The 21,074-nt window shown below is 46.3% G+C and overlaps 1 protein-coding gene across 1 annotated transcript in view; it reads right to left on the bottom strand.

Moving 5' to 3' along the window:
- The window catches only part of MAP3K9 (mitogen-activated protein kinase kinase kinase 9), a 71,658-nt gene extending 55,368 nt beyond the window's left edge, over nt 1–16,290 (bottom strand). Inside the window, exons 1-2 of the mRNA XM_060140091.1 lie at nt 15,610–16,290; nt 8,003–8,416 (exon numbers count right to left, since the gene is read on the bottom strand). Of these exons, the coding sequence (XP_059996074.1) occupies nt 8,003–8,416; nt 15,610–16,012 (817 nt within the window). The 5' untranslated portion in view covers nt 16,013–16,290. The remainder of the gene's footprint in view (nt 1–8,002; nt 8,417–15,609) is intronic.
- Between the last annotated feature and the right edge of the window lie 4,784 nt (nt 16,291–21,074).

Genomic DNA, 21,074 nt, shown 5'->3' with positions numbered 1-21,074 from the left:
TTAGATTAATAAAAACTGTAACCCTCTTCCCCCAAAATGAGCCTACACACATTTTGTACAGATCCTTGCTTAATAAGAGGAGTACGTGTGGTTCAACAGGAAGCCGATGGGGGTCCTGACAGGGACTCCAAGGTAAAGAGATGGGTGATTTGGGGAAGAAGTTACATTTTTCTCTTGCCTCAACCAGACCGCTGTCACCACTCTGTGTCCCAGTTTCCCCATCCATAAGTGACCCTGAGCTACCTCACGGGAATGAGGGAAAGCACCAAGTCAGGAATGGAAAATTTTCCAAGAGTTGTGGACGGAAGGAGACACAGGCAGGCTCTTGTCTCCTTTGAGATCCCGAAGCACAAATCTTGACCCTGAGCGATGACAGTGCCAAAGGCCACCTGCGAAAAGGGGAGATCGCTACTTAGCTGTTGCCAAATTTGCTTGGGGAGGATTGTGGGGAAGGGAAGACATAATAATTTACCTGACTTTCAATCGTGGCTCAAATCAGAGGAAACAGAGGTGACGGGGAAGAGACTAAAGAATCATGTGGACATCAGAGCCCGTACACCTTTCTAAGCCCTTCTTGCCCTGAACCCAACCCCTCACTGTGGCTGTTTCTCCCAAGCTCAAGGCTCAATCACAGTCCAGAAATACCTACCAAGATCCTTCACACAACACAGTCCTCTGCTCCAACTCCAACCCAGGCTTTCTAGGTGTCTAAATGCTGCCCAGGGCCCCAAGCTTCTCCCTGCGCCTGAGTAAGCTGCAGAGAAGTCCCCAGAGTCACCAGAGGAAGGAAAGGTAGGCAGCTTCCCCAAGCAAGCTGGGGGGAATGAGGGCAAATGTTCCATGAAGAGGGCAGTTACCCTTATGAATCCTTAGAAGGGGTCCCTCAGCCCCACAAACTTTGGGAAAGGGCTGAGGCAAGAGAATCCAGGGGGATTGTCCAGGGCACCATCGCCTCCTGGAGAGCCACGCTCGCACTGGGCATGTGTGTGCTGGTTTTAGGTCCTTCTCTGTGACCCCACAGGGAACTCCTCAAGGGCAGGGACTGTGTCTGGTTTTGCTTCCTGTTATAGTCCCAACACCAAGCGCTCAAAATGACACACAAATGAGAACCATCTCAGCACAGGAGACAGCACGGCCAAGCGAAAGGGGGAAAGCAAGGCTCCCAGGCAAAGTTAAAGAAGTGAGAGGTGCAATGAAGCCTGCAGGTCAGACCTCCTGGCCTCGCCAGCTTCTCCTGCTGAGTCACCTGACTGGTTATTTGCCTCATTTCAGCTTTATTCACTTATGTATTTATTTTGACGTGCAGAACGTGTCTCTGTACTCATGGAAAATGCTATCCATCAACTGAACACAATACTTTGGGACATGCCTGGTACCTGTTGGCCAACCTTAGGTATAGCCTCCTGTAACCAAAGGAGAAGTCTAACTCATTGAGTGAGTGCTTGTACACTTTTGCCAGGAAAAACTCTCAAAACATGTCTGACATCCTCCAACTCTCTGTGCAAGGGAACTTGTAGCAAAGAACCACAAAGAGCAGAAATGGGGAGAGAGACTTGGCAGTGCCTGAGCCAGGTACTGCTGGACGTATCTCACTTGGGGATGCGTTCAGGAGGCACCTCTCGAAAAGAACTGGGAACTGGGTGCTCTGCCTGATACTCTGCTGCCTGCTAGATCTACCCTGGGAACGTCGTACAGTTTATCTCATTCTCCTATAGGAGAATAACAGCTACTCCTCATTCTTGTCTAAGTCCTTTCTGCCACATGGCTCCTTGCAGGGATGCCTGTGCCTTAGCGGCTGCATCCCTCGGGCAAGAAGGGGTTCCACCTCAGTGTACAGGAGAGAGGACACTAGGGCGTGGATTCAGTGGGTCACAGAGCTCCACAAGCCTCACGGCAGGCAAACCCTCAGCCTGGAGAAATTCTGCACAGGAAACGCAGTCAGGGGCTGTGGCCAGTATCCGGTCAGGGGGCACTCCAGGACTTAGAACGTGATGGCCAGCCTGACGCCAAGGGCGAGATGGACGCTCTGTCCTCCTCACACTTTAAGAAAGCAGGTCTCCCGCTTCCTTACCTTGGGAACTTTGAGAGAAGGCTGGAGAAAGGCACAAAGCACATGCTGGGTGGCAGGGGGGTGCTCCCAGGCATCCAGTTGCCAGAGGACCAGCCAACTGAACAATTCAACAAAACTGGAATAGATGTGGCGAGGAGAACCGCAGGGAATTCACAGCTGGGAACAAAAGGAGAGCTGAGGCTGGAGGCGACAGACAGGCAGTGGACCCAGGTGACGGGGGGAGTGGCCTGCTCCTGCAGCACCTGGCAGCCTGCACCTGGCCACAGGGGAGACATCGGCCAGTGAGAGTTATTCGGGCCTGGCATCCGGGAAGGGTGTGGGGAAAGAAGAGGGCAGGGGCGTTAGAGGTTGGAAACGAATGCCCTGTAAAAAATGCCGGGCTTCCCTGGTGGCGCAGTGGCTGAGAGTCCGCCTGCCAATGCAGGGGACACGGGTTTGTGCCCAGGTCCGGGAAGATCCCACATGCCGCGGAGCGGCTGGGCCCGTGAGCCATGGCCGCTGAGCCTGCGCGTCCGGAGCCTGCGCGTCCGGAGCCTGCGTGTCTGGAGCCTGTGCTCCGCAACGGGAGAGGCCACAACAGTGAGAGACCCGCATACCGCAAAAAAAAAAAAAAAAAAAAAAAAAGCCACACTTGGCGCCTGAAACAGGTTGACATTAGGAAGGATCAAGGGCCTGGAGATTATGAGGAGGAAGAGCAACTTCCATGCGAGTGAGGCACGGGGGATGTCCTCCAACAAGACAAGGGGAATCTTCACCCTCCGAGATCCTGCAAGTAGACTAATTCAAGTGATACTTTCTTCACTCGTTCATTCATTCATTCATGTGCCTGGAAGCTAAAGATACAAAATCCATTTGGAGATGCAGCAGATGCTCCTGACAGCACAGCCAACAACGAGAGGAGGCCAGGGGATGCGACAGGGCAGCGGGCTGCAGGCCAGCACGGTTTCGATCTGTCCTTCAATGGCCTGTGCTGGGTAGAGCCTGCACTCACTTCACCATCATGCCCACCACGCCCTACAGCGTTACACCGGTGCTTCCCAGACTACGGGCCCTGAATGCAAGGCATCTGAGCTTGCAACCACTGGACTAGCGGCTCTGGTCCCTTGTCCCCTTAGTATTCTTCTACATACTATCAGGTCATCTAGATTTAGCACCAAATGACTACTTAGCATTGACTCCAGTGACAGGCCAGTGGGAAGGAGAAGCGGCCGGGTTTGAGTTGAGCACAGGAAAGTGAGCAGGGTTTGGATAGGCAGAGAGACGAGGCGAGGGTACTCCTGAAAGCAAGGTTATTCCCATAGCAACAGTAAGTGTGATGAGGGCCCAGTGGTTGGGAAGTAGTACACAGTGTATTCCAGGGGAAGGAGGAAACCGGCTTGGCTTAAGGGGGAAATGCCTTCAGAGGAAGAAGAGGGCGATAAGGCAGCAAAGACCCAGGAGAAGTTTACGTTGACATTTGAAAAGAGGAAGGCAGGGATGGCTAGTCCCAAGCCAAATACGGTTCACCGCTCACCTCTGCTCTTCCGGCTATGAAATTAAGAATGAGTTCCTCACACGTCAATGAAATGTGGGTGCTCCCTGTGCGCAGAGGAATATTATTCCTAATTATATAAAACTAAAGCACTACAGGGTCACACAAAATAAACAGGGGGGCAGTGAAACACCCTGGCTGCCCCACTGCAGAGTGCCGGCAGCAGTGCAGCCATGAGGAGTCAGACCTGGGCCCAACATCTGGTCTTAGGACTGGCAGTGACAGCCTAGAGAACCGGCTGCCCACTCGGACCCTCCACTTCCTCATTTGTAAAATAAAGACATTCACAGTCTTTACTCTGCAGGGCTGCTGTGAGAATCAGATGAGAAGCCACATAAAATGCTTAAGACAGTGCCTGACCTAAAGAGAGCACTCAATAAGCATTAGTTGCTTCTTGTTGTTATTATTATACAGGGGTTTGGTGGTTGTTATTATTATTACTATTATTATTATTTAGGGCTTTGGTTATGATGATGACGATGATTATACAGGGGTTTGGTTTAGTTAATATACTGTATCTAAATAGTGGAATAATGTAAAACCTTTAAATATCTTGTGGCAGAAGACCATTTATTTAATAAGAAAGTGGTCACAGTACACCAAGCAGTCGGGGGCAGTGGGGAGGGGAGAAAGCACACTACAAGCGATGGACTTCTTAGGGTCTCCTGTGTGAGATTTAGGGGTGAAAACAAATATGCATAAATGCCAAAAAAAGGAAAAACATACACTGTGTTTAGCTCTATGTTCTTCTGTGCTTTCTAAGGGAAGGAAAGAAGTTATTTAATAATAAAATAAAAGTAATAACACTACCTTCACTTGGAGTAAGGCTTTTCATTTTCCAAAGCTTTTTCACATATCTCAATCTTATACTAATTTTATTTTTAATGGCCCCTATTAAACTGCTATTCTGCCAAACGCCCTTAAACCAAAATCCTGAAATCCACTTATCTAGCCCCAAAAGGACAATCTTTCCACTAAAAGACCATCTTTCACTAACACCTTTGCTAACAATCAAGTAGCTGGTTTTCGCCAACGTGAGGAGCAGAGACACATAAATCCACTTTTATAGCCAGGGCTTTAGTGAGTAGTTTCATGAAGAGGTGTTTAAGTTAACGATGCACTGTAATAAAGTAGTAGAAACCATCAGTTAAATCAGGGGTCTGAGCCACACGTCCCAGGGCCTGGCTAACCCTGCTCATTTGGCTCTAAGATGTTCCACATCTAGGATGACACATCCTCCCAATGCATGTCCCCAGATTCCGTGGTAAGACTGCCAGCTGCTTCCTCACCAGCCATGTTCTCTCTCTTCCTTGGTAACAGACCCTGATTATTAGCTAGGCTCCACGCCACCCAGAATAACATCCTCCATCTCCCAGCAGCCCCTGCGCTAGCCATGGCTGTGGGACTCCATTCTGGCCACTGAATACATGCAGATGCGTTGTGCTGGACTTCTGGGAAGTTAATGGGAGTCGACTCAGCCACAGGAGCAGCTTCTTCTGTGCTTCTGCTTTTCCTGTTCCTTCAGGCTTGTGACCTGGACCAAATAACTGGCATTTCACCAGCCGTCTTGGACCATATGACAGCCCCAAGATGCAAACCATGGGATGATGGAGAGAAAACAGGAGCCTGGGTCCCTGATGACATGTGGAGATGCTCTAAAACCCCATCCCGGCCTTCTTTTCAAAGACAACTTACTACAGATGATATATGAACGTAGGATATTATATGCTATACACATCTGGCAGACAGCACATGACTTTTTTAAGTGGGTCATCAGGATAATGAAGCATTTTAATAAATCACTTTTTTACTGAACCTTTTGTAACAGCTAGATGTTTATCACCAACTACTTTCTTTTTCCACAAAGACAGCCCCCCTATATACTTTACTCTTTTCTCTAGTGGTTCAAAGTCAACTAACACATATAATTCACAGAATTCTGCCCTCACAAGACTGTGATCAAAATCCAGCTCTCTGGAGCCCCTAATAAAAACCAAGAGAACCTGGCCAGTATCCTCAGGTCTGCAAAACACAAAGAAGTTATGACACTCAGACTGGAGGCAAACAAGCAGCACAACATTTCTAAAATGATTTTCAAGTCATGCACACACAGCAATGGAGCAAGAGCAATGGTGTCATCAGGGCTCACGTTGGATAAATTCAATCCCAGGCAAACACCCGCCCACAGACAAATGTCAAGGAGCCACCCCAACTCACATGTGAGATTTATAGCAGGCATTAACATCAGCACCACCCATGCAGCCCAGGGCGCTATGGACATTTCAGGGCCTCAACTGTCTTGACGAGGTCCTTTAAAATACTGCCCTATGTGTAAGTCCAACTCCTACCACCATACACTGTACCTGAAGGTCCCCCTCAGCAATCCTAAAACCCACGTAAGGACAAAGAAGGACCAGGGCTTTGTCTCCAGGGTGACAGAATGACATTCAGGTCCCTTGTTGTCTCCTGCAAACAGCATAACCTCGGCAAGTTAGCTTTTCCTTCACAAGAGCCTAGACTTCTAAACGCAGGTCACAAAAGGTAAAACCTTGTACTTACATCTTGAAATTACACCCAGATTTAAAACTTCGCAGAGGAAATTATTAACTTTTACTATCATCCTAGCCCAAGTTTTTAAATGGGCTCAATTACATAAGGTTAGTGCACTTAGCCTTATCTCCCAGATAAGGATGTAAGAAAACATTTTAAAATTCAGCTTCTATATCACATTTTCTACCAACACATCCGCTTGTGCTTACCCCATCATCCAAAGCAATCTCTAGGTAGAAATTATTTTGAGAAGCGGGTCACCAAAAATTTTAACTTATTTAATACATTTATAGAACAGAATTTTGCAGGAGGGATGAGAATAATCATACAGTAAAGAGATAGAATATGGCAGAAGGAAAAGAGAGACCAGATTTTATTTTATGCAACTTAAATCCTTCACATGCATTACGTCTAAAATACATATCTAATGCTCCATACTCTCAGAAGGATGAATCTTGCTTTTATTAAGGGGGAAGATGGTGCAGGCAGAAGAGGTCAGGGTAATAAATGCTATTTTAAAGTAAACCAGAAAGTATACTTGTGTATATATAGGCCATATATGCTTTTTATTTTTATTTTATTTTATTTTATCTTCTGGCCGCACCACAAGGCATGTGGTACCTTAGTTCCCTGACCAGGGCTCGAACCCGTGCCCCCTGCAGTGGAAGGAAGCATGGAGTCCTAACAACTAGACCGCCAGGGAAGTCTCCACATATGCTTTTTAAATGTCTGGAAAAATATGCCAAATGTAACCACTGGGAGGAAAACATGACGGGTGATCTTTCTCTTCTTTTTGTTTATCTACACTTTCTAATTTTTGTACAACAAAAACACTTACTACCTATGTAACTTAAAACGTATTTTTTAAAGTTAACAGATTCACAATAGCATCAACAGAAAAGTAAGCCACATCTGGAACAGCTCGGGACAGAACAAAGCCTGAAGGATTTCTGGGCTCAAAGCTGAAGGATGCAGACAGTGAAGTTCCTGGGGCCCCAAAGTCCTAACGCCCTCCTCTCTGGACAGGATGCTCACTGTGATTTTAAGCATATGCCATTTAGCAAACTGTATCCTCTCTACCATGCAGTTTAGGCAAGGGAAAGTCGAAATTACCACACAAAAGCAGCATCCTCCCAGCGCCTGCTGATTCAGCCAAGGAAAGAGACTGAAGTTTCTACCAACTCGCCATTTAATTATGTGTAACACTTGCTTTACAATCCAATTTATGGGTCCTAGATGTTTAATAAAGTTACCTCTCAGTTCCCTGCTATTAAACACTGGGCAGTTATGACAATTAATTAATACCACCCCAAGGCTACCAGGAGGGCTATAGCTCTACCAGCCAGGTCGCACTCTCCAAGTTGAAATGGCCACCTGAATGGGCCTCCCAGCTTGAACAACATGCCCCTTCTGGCTTATACCCCTTCTCTGGTGGGGACCTCAGGTTGGGGAGTTAGGTAGAAATGCAAACAGGTGGTATTGGTTTGCTTTACCTGTTGCTCCACTGAAGAGGAAAATCCCTTTTGTGATCACAGGCACCCCTTCCTCAAGTGGAAAAATAAATCTCTATGTTTTGTTTGCACAGTACATCAGAATTACATACTGCCAACCACGCCTGCTCATGAAAGCTCAGAATTATCCCAACCCCCTCCGGTGCCTCATTCTTCTCCTCCTAAACCAATTTTTCTTGGCATTCATCCCACCCCCTACATCTCAAGTCAAGGATGGACTGGTTTTAAGCAAAGCGTTTCACTGCCCCCTAAGATTCCTGAGGAATCCACTCCAACTGAAGCCATGGACTGAGTCTGAAAGTGCTTGTAAGCCCTCCAGCCTCATCTCTCCGTACTCACTGTTGCTGGATTTAAGGTCGCGGTGGATGATGGGGACAATTGCCTCATCATGTAAGTAGTTCATCCCTCTGGCAATCTGCACGGCCCAGTTCACCAGGATGTCTGGGGGAATCCTTTTCCCAGATAACACTCTATTCAAAGGCCCTCCACGAGCAAACTCCATGACCAAGCAGAGGTTGGGCTCCTTCAGACACACTCCCCTAAGGGCAATGATGTTGGGATGCTTCAGCATGGCGAAGAGCTTGGCCTCCTGGCGAACATTCTCTATGGTCTGGCTGATGTCCTCGTCCGGGTCGTGGCGAGCTGCTTTCACGGCGACCTCATCCCCTATCCAGAAAGCACGGTAGACCTTCCCAAAGCCCCCGATGCCAATAATCTCTTCCAGGGTTAGCTCCGCAAAATCAATCTCTAACACTGAGAAAGAACAGAAAAAAAGAAGCAAGTCAAAAAAATGTGAAAAACACCATTTTATCACCCATTTACCTGGGTGGGTAAACACAGCAAGTTGTCTGTGCACTTAGATTTTCTGTCTTCTCACTATAAACTCCCTAAAGACAGGAAATGTGATTCACTTTTTTTCTGTTACGTTATCCTTAGTGACTAGCACAGAGCAGGCATTCAATGCGTATTCATGAAATAACTTCCACTTGGGAATTCACGCAGAATCTTGTACCGAGGGCAACCATTCTAACTAAAAGGAAAATTGGGGGAGATCATTTTCATGAGACTTATTCACATTTCACTGTGTACATACTGGGTAGTGAGAAGCATAAAATCCAGTGCCACGGCAGACACACAACAACCAGACCACTTTAGTAGCGGTATGATCCAAAGATGAGGAAAATCACTAATTCCCACCGCAGGACAGGGATTAAGGGCGAGTGGGGAAGGGATTCTCAAGGAAGGAAACATTTGAAATGGGCCCTAGAGAATGAGTGGGAGGGATCTCGTCAGGCAATGACGATCAAGGTGGAGAAGGACAATCCAGGTAGAGGGAAGGTCATGAGCAAGAACTGTGGGGCATGGAGAACATTCACAACAGCCAAGACATGGAAACAACCTAAATGTCCATCGACAGAAGAATGCAGAAAGAAGATGTGATACATATACACACTACTGTATATAAAATAGATAACTAATTAGGACCTACTGTATAGCACAGGGAACTCTTCTCAATACTCTCTAATGACCTACATGGGAAAAGAATCTAAAAAAGAGTGGATATATGTATACGTGTAACTGATTCACTCCGCTGTACAGCAGAAACAACACAACATTGTAACTCAACCATACTCCAAAAAAATAAAAAAAAAGAACAAATAGCATTTAGTTGGAAAAAAAAATGTGATATATATATACAATGAAATACTACTCAGCCATAAAAAATGAAATAATGCCATTTACAGCAACATGGATGGACCTAGAGATTATCATCGTATGTGAAGTAAGTCAGACAGAGAAAGACAAATACCATATGATGTCACTTATATGTGGAATCTAAAATACGACAGAAATGAACTTATCTATGAAACAAAAACACAGATACAGAGAACAGACTTGTGGTTGCCAAGTAGAGGGTGGGAGAGGGAAGGATTGGGAGTTTGGGATTAGCAAATGCACACTAGTATATATAGAATGGATAAACAACAAGGTCCTACTGTATAGCACAGGGAACTATATTCAATATCCTGTGATAAACCATAATGGAAAAGAATCTGAAAAAGAATATATATGTATATCTGAGTCACTGTGTTGTACAGCAGACATTAAACACAACATTGTAAATCAACTATACTTCAATAAAAGGAAAAAAGAAAAAAAGAACATAGGCCATGAGAGTATATGGCCTATCAGGAACTTCAGGGAGTCCAGGGCAGCTGGATTACAAGCATTAGGGCAGATGAGGCTCAAAGCCTTGCTGGGGTCAGCCAGGTCATGAAGTGTTGTTAAAGCCATTCTGAGGGGCTTAAACTTCACACTGTAAATGGTAGGAGTCATGTATCTTTAAGAAGGAGAGTGTTGTCAGTCTTGTGACTTAGAAAGGAAACCAACTCCGGCAGCCATGTGGAATATAACAGCAAATGGAGGCCACTGCAGTAACCCAGGAGCACGAGCACAAGGGTCTGAACCTCAGCAGCCATGATGACAGGAGGAAAAAGTAAGGAGGAAATTGGGAGATCTTCAAAACTTGGTTCTACCAAGACCTGGTGATTAAGATGCTTGAGGAAGGAGTCTCCTAGGCAACATCTTACCCCAGCAGTAACCTGGGCCACAGGTCCACCCCTGAGATTGCCAGTATCACACCCAACCACTCATTCCCCATCCCAAATCCAGAGTTTGAATCTACGGTACTACGATTTTATCTTTAGCTCTGCTTAGAAAGGCTTCCATGGACAGTTAATAATAACCACCAGTGATTATAAATCTTGGGCTAGATATGGTGCTGCTATACGAGCCAAGTGCTATTTCATGTTTCTCTCATCAAAACCCTATTCTCTGTCTTCTAAGTCTCTTTCTTTGTCTTTACCTAGCTGACTCATAAGCATCCCTCAGGTCTCAGCTTAACCATCAATCTAATAGAGGAACTTTTCCTAACCCCCCGACTAAATGAGGTCAGGCCCAAGTCAAGCACTTCCATAGGAGTCTCTATTTGGCAAGACTCAACAAGGTTATAGTTACTTGTTCATCGCCTATCGTCCTGCTAGACTGTGAGATGCACAAGGGTGGATCCTGTCTGCCTTACTCACCACTGTCCTTATCATGCCAAATACTCAGCTGGTGACCAATAGACAGGGAAGGAAAATGAGGGAAAAAATCTATCTCAGTATGAAATAAACCAAACTCAGATCTGGGGGGAAGAAACTGAATTGGACCTCCTGAAACAAATACAGAGAATAGTCACACTTTGCTAAAAAAAATAAGAACACAAAGATATATTTCTGAACTCTTGGCAAGACCAAAAGAGGAACTGCCCACCGCTGACTGTTCTCTTCCATTCTCAGCCAGCTCCATGAAGCCTTCATTCTCCATTCAGATGCTGGTGGGGCTCAAAACTCTGTTTTTGCTTAGCTATAGCACTTCTATCCTACCTAGGGCTAATCATTTGTATTTTGTAATGCACCCAGCAGTCTGCACAAAGGAAACTCTTAGGAAAACTTAGTTGGACTGCCTTTAGGTATACAAAAGATTATCACCTCATCTAGCACTCTTTTTGAAGAATAAATGGTGTGGCAGGTCCTGCAGACTAGCAGTCAGCATCCATTCTACAATCCTCCAGCACACCTTTCAGTACTACAGAGGTCAGAAAGCTAAAACACTACATTTTCCAGACTCCTTGACAGAGTGCTGGTTAGCCAATGAGATGCACAAGATTCAGAAGGCAGAAGTGAGACGGAGATCATCTCCTCGCTGCTTCTTCTGGTAAGCATGGCTGTGGAGAAGTGGGATTTTTCCTGCAATAGCATGTCAATGTCCAATTAGCTCTGTGGATGTGTAAAGGAATGTTGCAAGGCCAAGCAGTCACCTAATCGGACAGCAACTACGACAGGGTGTTTGAGAAGTCAGCAACTCCTGATTCTGTACCATCTCAGTTAGAGAAGCAGCAGCTTGCCTGGTGGGCCAGGTCTGCAATGTTCTGGGAGTTGGTCCTCTAGGTCCAGCCGACAGCCCCTTCTCCCCAGCCTTCCAAAAAAATCTATAAGCAACTAACTTCTTGTGCTAAATCATTTTCTGCTTAAAATAGCTTGAGTGTTTCTGGGTCCTAAAATGAATCCTGACTGATTACTAATTCTTGCCTTATCTCATCTATATGAATGAGAAAAATATGCCAATGTCAAAGAGAGATTAGACACCCTCTTGGAGAAAACTGTAAGTTATCCTAGGAGTCCCCACGGTCATAGACGGAAGAAACACTTGTTTTTTCTGCCAGATTTTTCACTGATGAAAAGTTATGTGCCTTTTTAATAAATGTGCATTTACATACCTTATTTCCTCAACTGAATATCTGAATTCTCCTTAAGGGAATTAACTGTTGTATTTTCTCTTGTACCCACCCTCTTCTTTCCTCTGGTCTGAAGCATAGCTGTGAACACACAGGACGTGTTAGATATTTATTTAAACATATGGGGATTTAAAAGATGTGATTCTGAACCAGGGTGCTGAAAGGACAGCTCCTCCAATGGTATTTCACAGAAGGTAGAAAACCTCTGTGGGGAAGGCGAAGAAGCAATGATCTCTCTCTGGGTAGAACAAGAACTCTCAGGTTCTTGCTATTTCGTCGAGGAAATATTATGACCAGCCTTCAGAAAAAGTACAGAACAGAGCTTACAAGAAGAAAGACAAAACAGTGGGGGATGTGGGGAGGGTCCTTTCTTTTCCCTTCCCTGCTAAGAAGTCCCTTTGGATAGAAACTAGACCTTCACTGCAGCTGCGAGGATGTGGGACTCTCCTCCCTTTCCCTGCCCCAGTCAAGACCTGGTTGTAAGTAAGAATCAGGTCAACTCTCACACAGCACATTTTTCGGTTTCTGTGGAAGAATATTTCCAGGAATATCAGGAACAAAACCTTATCTCTTTCAGTCTTGGAGTCAAGATGTTATTCCCTCTCAATTATATCCCTGGAAACTAAATATACAGGCACCTTCTGGTGAGTTTGGGGCAAGTGAATGGTACATACCTCACTCATTTAAAAATCTTAAGTACGTCTGAAAATACACCCTTATATTGCTAGTGAAGGCAAGAAAAAGAAATGTAAATTAGTAATATCCTTAATTTATGCCCTGCTTGAAAACTGACACAACTCTCCTGTAAGAGAAGCTTTTTTTTAATACCTAGGGTTATATATCTCTGAAGATGATACATTTGGAACTTTACATTTTCCATCTTTCACTAAAATAAAGAAGATGAGCAAGCTCCTGGGTTATTTATATTTGTCAGCCCCGTGGACAGCTAAACTCTAATACCTACACTGGAGAGGATAAAAGCACTCTATAAACGTTAGATGATTTATAATATCACTCTTATATGCTTTCTTTGTCACAAGATTTAGTAATTTCCCCCTCTTCCGTTTTGATTAAAGTTTGAAACAGAAGTTTCACTTTGAAAAGCAGTATTTGAAAGTAAAACTGAACATTATTACTTCACTCTGTGTCTTCTATTCACAATCTAATATCAAAATTCATGTCCCAGAGAGGAAGTTGAAAAAAGTAACTGGGGAAAAGTTGTCAGAGGCTCAATTTCATTCTAAGTCTCTGGAGACCAGGTCAACAATCACCTTTATTTTCTGAGTGACACTAAATGAACCAGTGGACCCAGCATACAGACCAGAGGCCCTTTATCAGATCACCAAGATTTGCTCAAGATTTCCTTGAGCAAAGCACTGCACTGAAATTATATATTTACATCACCAATTTCCCTCACGTGTGACTTCTAAGTACCTCCTCATCTTCTCATTTCTTTATCCCCTGGTATTTAACACAGTATCTCTCTTTCACTGGGCACTCTAATTGGTTTTTGACTAGAATGAAATTTTGTGCATTATCAAAAATTAATTCCAGTCAAGATCAGAATTTAGTGTGGCTAAATAAAATAACTTACCAAGACCTTCAAATGCTGTTGTTCAAGTCAAGTCTTTCAATAAGTACAAGGTACTTCCTACTTTCTCATCACCTGAGTTTTGGATATCAGAATCTACGCTCTCCCAGGTAACTTGTGTTGCAGTCTGGGTGAAGTCCTGGGCACCCACTGGAGAAGCAGCTTCTAACCTGGCACAGTGTAGACCTGCCTGGCTTTCTGTGCGTGGGTTCTTCCCACCTAAGTCACATTCGCTCCTGACTGCTCTCACAGCAGCGAGCACAAGATATTAAAGAAACTCAGCTCCCCTTCATGAACCTCACAGAGCTCTTCTACTCTGATATTAGCGGTCTCTGAAAAAAAAAAAAAGATCACCAAACCTCCCCCACAAAGACCCTCAAAATCTGACACGTTTAAAACTACACTGTTTTCTAACATGCCAGGCCAACATCTCTTCCGGTATGTGACCAAGTTCATCTTCAACACTATTTGAGACATTATCTGCTAGGACCCTTAGCCTTGATCTTTCCAGCACTAAGGCAAAAAGGTGTAACACCTAGAAACAAATTAAAGTAATTTGTCACCTGCAGGTATTATAAAGATTAACTGTAGAAGGAGGAAGTTTTAAACTGAATAAGAGGGAGAGAGAAACAAAGGAAATTAAACATTTGAACATCAATTTGACAGTCAAAACACCAATAAAAAAAGGACAGTAGAAAAACAAGAGGTTATGATTTTGATATTAATAAATGGTATTTAATAAACATCTTAAGATATAATTGTTCAGGTGAAAATAAGTTACAGGACCAGAAAAATATCTGTTACAAATAAAATTTTAAAATTAAATGTTTAAAGTTGGCCCTTGGTAATGACTTTTTTAAATGAGCTAAGAGACAAAGTATACAAAATATGGAATAAATAATGATATAAGTGAATTAACAATACTTTTTTAACAGGAAAGAAATTACGGAAACCCTCAAATACAAAATAGTGTAAACTACACCGGAAGATACTTACATCTTTCTTCTAAAACCACCTAGCATCACTGATTAAAGGATTCTAATGGCAATTTAACTCCTTTGAAAAACAAAGAAAATTTCATTTCAGGGTGTGGAAAAGGGGAGCTCCTGGGAAACTGGTGAAAACAGGACCCTAGAAGAAAGGCCCTGGGAGGGACCCCTGGGCATGGTCCCCCTGAGATTTGGCAAATACCAAATATAGGCGAGGATCTAGGGTGAGAAGAAAGGAGAAAATATATTGTCTGGGTGTCAAGGCCCTGGGACTTAGCCACTATATCTTGTGCTCCTGATCTCTCATGGGGGAATGACATACTTTTCCCTTGCTAATCATTTCTCCACTCATCACCTGCCCCTACACACACACACACACACACACACACACGCACACACACACACACACCCTTATAGCACATTATTTGGTGAGACTCCTTAAGGGACCACTTTTTAAATACAAGATTAGGATCCAAGAAATCAACACCGTACTTCAAAGATACTTCAGCCTTGAGTTCACATAGGCTTCCGGGACTTGTGAGCCAGCCCAGCCCTGCGGGAGACACCCCCGTCTCCTTTAAAGCAAATGCCTTTCAGGGGCGGGGACAGGCGGTAGAAGAGGTCGGGAAGGTCCCTGATTTGGGGACTAATGTTATGACAGAAACCACCAGCTTGCCTAAAATCCTTCCAGACTGGGGGGGTGGGGAGGTTGGAGACAGGAAGATTCTCCTGCTGGGGCTTCAAGATGTGGGATCAGGAGCTGCTGCTGAGGCGGTCGCGTGAAGGTGAAGAAGCCCAAGCGCCCGAGGTTCCAGGCGAGGCCTGCGGCATGTCTATCTTACTGATTGCACCCGCCAAAGCCCCTGCAGCCCGAGCCCGCGCGCACACACACACCCCCAGGTCAATCATTGCCCACCCAAGCTTAACCCTCGAGGAGGGCTCCCCTCCCCCTGCGACCACCCCAAGGCATCCATCATACCCCCCACCCCGCTCCCCGCCGGGCTCCCGGGCCCCGCCTTCGCCTTACACTGAATGGGCGGGTAGCAACTGGGGTCTTCGCCTCCGGGCTGGCAGCGGCTGGAGAAGGCGCTGCGCGGGGTCACGTAGTTGCTGGGGAAGATGCCCACCCGCTGGTTCAGCTGCCCGGTCCACCAGCCCTCGTCGCCGGACACCTGCGAGTCCTTGGACAGCACCTCTACCACGTCGCCCAGCCGCAGGGTCAGCTCGTCCTCGCCCGCCGCCTCGTACTCGAACACGGCCGTCCAGTAGGGCAGCGGCGCGTCGGAGCCCAGCTCCCTGGGGACTGCCGCCGCCGCCTCCTCCTCCTCTTCCTCCTCCTCCTCGGCCCCGGCCCCCGCTCCATCCTCCCCCGGCGGGGCTGCAGCGGCGGCGCTCGCCAGGCAGCCGAGAAGCGCTCTGGAGGGCTCCATGGAGCGGCCGATCCATAGGGTGCGGGGCTGCTGCCGCCCGCAGGAGCCGCCGCCGCCTATTGTTCATGCGGCTCCGCAGAGCTGGGGGGACCCCCCTCCCCCGACGGCGGCCGCAGGTAGGGGCCGGGCTGGCGGGGCGGGGAGAGTCGGCTCGCTAGGGCTGGGGTTGGGGCTGGCTCAGCGCGGCTACAAGTGCACGGAGCGCGTAGTGCTCACCGCAGCATGGGGGCGCGGCGGGCCGGAGCCCCCGCCTTCGCGCTCGCCCCCTGGGGCGGCCTGGCCACCTCCGCCGCGGGTACCTGCTCGCGCAGCTGGTGCCCGGTGCCGCCACCCGGCCGCCGCTCACCCCTCGGCGCCGCGCCCCGCCCCCTGCGCCGTCCGCACGCCCGGGACCACCTGACGCGGACCTGGCTCCGCCCCAGCCCTGCGGACCCTAGGAGGCGGGGCTTCACGGCGCCCGGGCCCGCCCCCGCACCATCCTGCCTTCCCATTGGCCGCCGCTGACCGGTCCGCAGGTTCCTCCAGCCGCGGTTGGGGCTGCCCCGCCAGCCGCCCGCCCCGCCCCTCTCCACCCCCTGCGCCTACGTCGCCCTCCCCCCCTCCTCCCGCCCCAACGTGCGGGCTCTCTCATTCTCAAACCCCAGGTTGACCCATTTCTCTCTCCCATTGGACCCCCGCATCTCCAACCATTGGTCCGAGGTACCTGTCCGTTTCCTGGGAGAGTTCAACACCGCCCGTCAGGAAGAGGCTGCGGCCTCATTGGGCGCCTGAGGAAGGATGGGTGGATACTCAAAGGTAAAGCCGAGCCCTCATTCAGACCAAAAAGGGTGAAGGAGACCGTTCCCTTTGTTTGCCGCTAAGAGGTAGGGATTCCACTGGGCAGCATCTGTGTTCTTCATCCTAAAGTGAGATTTTGAGAGTGAGCAGAGGAGAAGCGAGCTGGGTTGCGGGCCCCGGGAGAGCTCTTTCTTCTCCAGCGCCTTCTTACCTTTGGATTTTCCCTAGTCTTGGAGCTGCCTCTGCCCTAGTCCTACCAGGTGGATCAGCTTCCACTCCAGTCCGACTGAATTGCACCCCGACTCCTTCCGTAACCTTTCATTTAGTAAGACCTTCAGGCCCACTGGAATGTTCTTTAGAACTCTTAAAACTACAGTTCTCGCCTCTGTGAAGACTGCATACAGCTCGCCCTTTCCTAGGTTCCTGTAAGAAGATATTCCAATACCGTTGATTTTTAGAATTCAGACGAAAGACCACTTTACCGGAGCGCAAACTGAGGGTGGGAAAGCTGTCGGTGAAGTGCGCTTGGTCTCTCTGAAGAGGCTCAGTTTCTCTACAAATCTTGGAATTTTTTTGCCTGGGGGGAATTGCACCTTGGATCACAGTGACCTTAACAGAAATCAGATTAAGAACCAAAGCTGAATATACATCAAAGCGATACTGCAGTTCATGAGCAAGGCTGACTTTTCTACATCCTTTCGTTGTCCTCCACTTCTCAAACATGAAAGAAAGAAAGAAAGGAAAGAAAGAAAGAAAGAGATGGCCCCTAATATTTCTTCTGTGCTTTAATCCTTTCACGGCAATATAGATTTCCAGTGAGATGGTTCTCGGACATTTCAAAACAAGCCCATGCTGAGAGATCTAGCCTGATCTCTACTAAACTTTTCCCCTTCCATGGTAGGAATAGATTCGATTTATTTGGCATCCACTGAGTGTTTTTTGTCTAATTATAGCTTGGGGGTAATTGTTAGACATACTGAAGACAGTGGGACAATTTGGAAAGAAAGCCAGGGCTGGCGTCTCCAGCTTTGCTGCCACCAGCTGCAAGATCTTGGGCAAGTACTCAACCGACTGCTCAGCCTCAAAGTGAGGGGGTGGACTGGAAGATCTCCTATGATCTTGTAGGCCTGACATTCTGTGGTTTGTACATGAGTATGGCTACACTCATGTGTCCCACATGAGTGTCCCACCCATTTCAGGCCTTGAAGAAGTTAGGGTAGAGTGCCATACCAAAGGTCAACTGCAGTAGGTCTTGAGAAAGAATTTCTGAGTAAATGCCCTAAAAGAGTGTTCAGATTCTTATTGTGCATAGGATCAGTGAACTGGAAAAGATATGGATGAGTCTTTGAGTAAACTCCCTAAATTTTGTTCAGAATAAAACTATGGCACTCCCAAGCAGAAGAGATCAAGTAAGGAGGGGGTAGAGGTATTTCATGTTTTAAAAAAGACCATAAGAAGAAAGGTTTTCTTGATAAAAATTTAATTTGGAGGAAGAAGGAATTTTCCAGAATGATGTAGACACACGGAGAGAAACAAACAGAAAAAAAAAAAAAACACTAAAAAGATGTAGAGAAAAATTGTCAGTGGTGATCTCTTTCAAGTGGTAGGATTATGAGTAATTGGGCAATTTTTATTGTCACTTTGCTTATTGATAATTTTGTATGTTTTACTATACAGTTTTGATCTCTACTTCTTCCCCACCCAGAAAAGAAGAAAAAAAAATCCTTGATCCCTCTCAGTAGGAAAAGTCTAATTACCCACATAACTTAAATCTTTCATGAAGTGTCATTCATCAAACATTTCAAGAAGTCATTCAGTAAATATTTGTTGAATGGATAAGTGCTAGGAATTCAAATGAGGGAATATCCTTCAGGCTAAAGCTGTCTAGCAGAAGTTGTCTAGCCAGGTTTCATGGAAGAGGCAGAACTAAAGCCAGTCCTGGAGGTGGATGTAGGGGAACAGGGAGGAACCTGCATTCAGGATTGGAGGGTGAACATGGACCCACCACAGAGGTGGGGAAGCCTGAGTAAGCCCAGGGATACAGTAAAAGGATGAGAAAGAACTCTGAAAAGATAGGTTGAGACCAGATTTGTCGAGGGCCTTGTAATTACTTGTTTCAGACAAGTAAATATTTAATTGACTATTTGTAATTATTTAATGTCTAGCTTGTTCACCATGAGGGCAGAAACCCTCTGGTTGTCCACAGTTATCCCAGCACCTAGAGGGCTCCTGGCACATAAATGTTTCTCAGTACATATTTGTGACTGAATGACTGACTTGAATACCAGGCTGAGAAAAAAAAGTCTGTATTTGGTTTAGCAGATAAAAGTTTAGCCCTGAAAGCTTTTGAGTAGGGCTGGGAGGTGATCAAATGTTACCATCTCTGAGGATGAGAATAGATGAGGAATGGATGAGGAGGTGCTTAAGTCGGGCATCCAAAGGTGTATACAGTTTGATTAGTGGAGAATAGGAAGCGTGGAAATGGAAATTAATGCAGTGGATAGAAATCACAGAAATATCAGCTTGAGAAGAGGTAAGAGAGCAAAAAGGGAGTGATGGAAAACAAACTTTACTAAATAAAAAAAGGGCAGATTGCAAAAGACTTTGAAAGGCAAGTAGAATTACCAAGATTTCACAACTATTAAGCAAAGGGTGACAAATGTCACCCCAAAAAGAATCATTTTCTCTACCACACTGAAAGGTATAGCATAAGGCAGGGAGAAAATAATAGCAATTGGTGATGTGGCTTGCCAGTGGACTTATGTCAGAAGATCATGCTTTCTCCTGGCTCTGTCCTTTGAAATCCATGTGACTTGGGGTAGGGTACCTGTTTGAACCTCAGTTTCCTTATTTTTAAAGAGATGTAAAAATAGAACCTTATTTTTATAGAGGTTTGTAGGATTAAATGAGACAAGTCCTACAAGAGCTCTTAGCATGCTGCCTAGCACCCACTAGATATTAAACGTATTTATTTTCTTCTTTCCTCTACCCATCACACTCAGAAGCACTCAAGGGAAGTAATTAGTTAATTGCACGCTAGGAAACTGCAGAGGCTTCTTTTTTCTTTTTTTCTTTTTTTTTTTTTTGCGGTACGCGGGCCTCTCCCGTTGCGGAGCACAGGCTCCAGACGCGCAGGCTCAGCGGCCATGGCTCACGGGCCCAGCCGCTCTGCGGCATGTGGAATCTTCCGGGACCGGGGCACGAACCTGTGTCCCCTGCATCGGCAGGCGGACTCTCAACCACTGCGCCACCAGGGAAGCCCTGCAGAGGCTTCTTGACTGAGAGTTAAACCAGGGTTTTTCCCTTAAAAAAAAAAAAGAGAAAGAAAGAAAAGGGAGAAAGAAGGAGGGAGAGGGAGGGAGAAAAAAACCAACAGGCATCATAGACTGATGATTAAAGTTTGGGGCCTTGGCTTTTAACTGAATCGGAATCCATACTCACTGTTTGCAATTAGGCAAGTTAATCCCCTGGTCCCCCTAGCTCCCTCATCTGGAAATTGGGGATAATAACTATCTCACTGGGCTCCTAGAATGATTAAATGACAGGATGTATATTATGTGCTTAGCACAGAGTCTGTCAAGTGGTAGTAGTTATTGTTATTATTTGAGCCTAAAGCATGATTTGGTAAATGAATATCACTCTCTCCTCAGGTCTTCTGGGAAGTATTTTAAATAAGTACTTTGATGCTAAAATCCCTCAGGCAGATGTTCAGCTTTTCCAAGAGTCAGCCCACCCCTCTCACCTCTCACAGTACACCATTTCAGGAGAGGAGCCCTAGTTCCTGATTCATAAACCCCATTTGCAGTAATATGACATTCAGTAAATGTCTGGGGACAATGTGTGGTAGGGCTGATAGGACAGAAGTTGGAGCCAAACATTCGGGACCAAATCATTGTCAATGTCACTGTCATTGTCACTGTGGACAAGGCACTTCATTCCTCTGAGTCTCCATTTCATTTGTTATAGAATGAGGCTGTTTGGTTTGTTTTTGTTTTTTTTTTTTGCGGTACGCGGGCCTCTCACTGTTGTGGCCTCTCCCGTTGCGGAGCACAGGCTCCGGACGCGCAGGCTCAGCGGCCATGGCTCACAGGCCTAGCCGCTCCGCGGCATGTGGGATCTTCCCGGACCAGGGCACGAACCCGTGTCCCCTGCATTGGCAGGCGGACTCTCAACCACTGCGCCACCAGGGAAGCCCTAGAATGAGGTTGTTTTGAGGATTAGATGAAGTCAGGAGGACTCCCTGCAGTACCTAATACATAATAGGTGCTCAATAAATTGTAAATGT

The sequence above is a fragment of the Lagenorhynchus albirostris genome, chromosome 1, assembly GCF_949774975.1.
Source record: "Lagenorhynchus albirostris chromosome 1, mLagAlb1.1, whole genome shotgun sequence".
Lineage (NCBI taxonomy): Eukaryota > Metazoa > Chordata > Mammalia > Artiodactyla > Delphinidae > Lagenorhynchus > Lagenorhynchus albirostris.
Note: the sequence above shows the minus strand (reverse complement) of the source record. Positions and strands in the feature narration are given on the sequence as shown.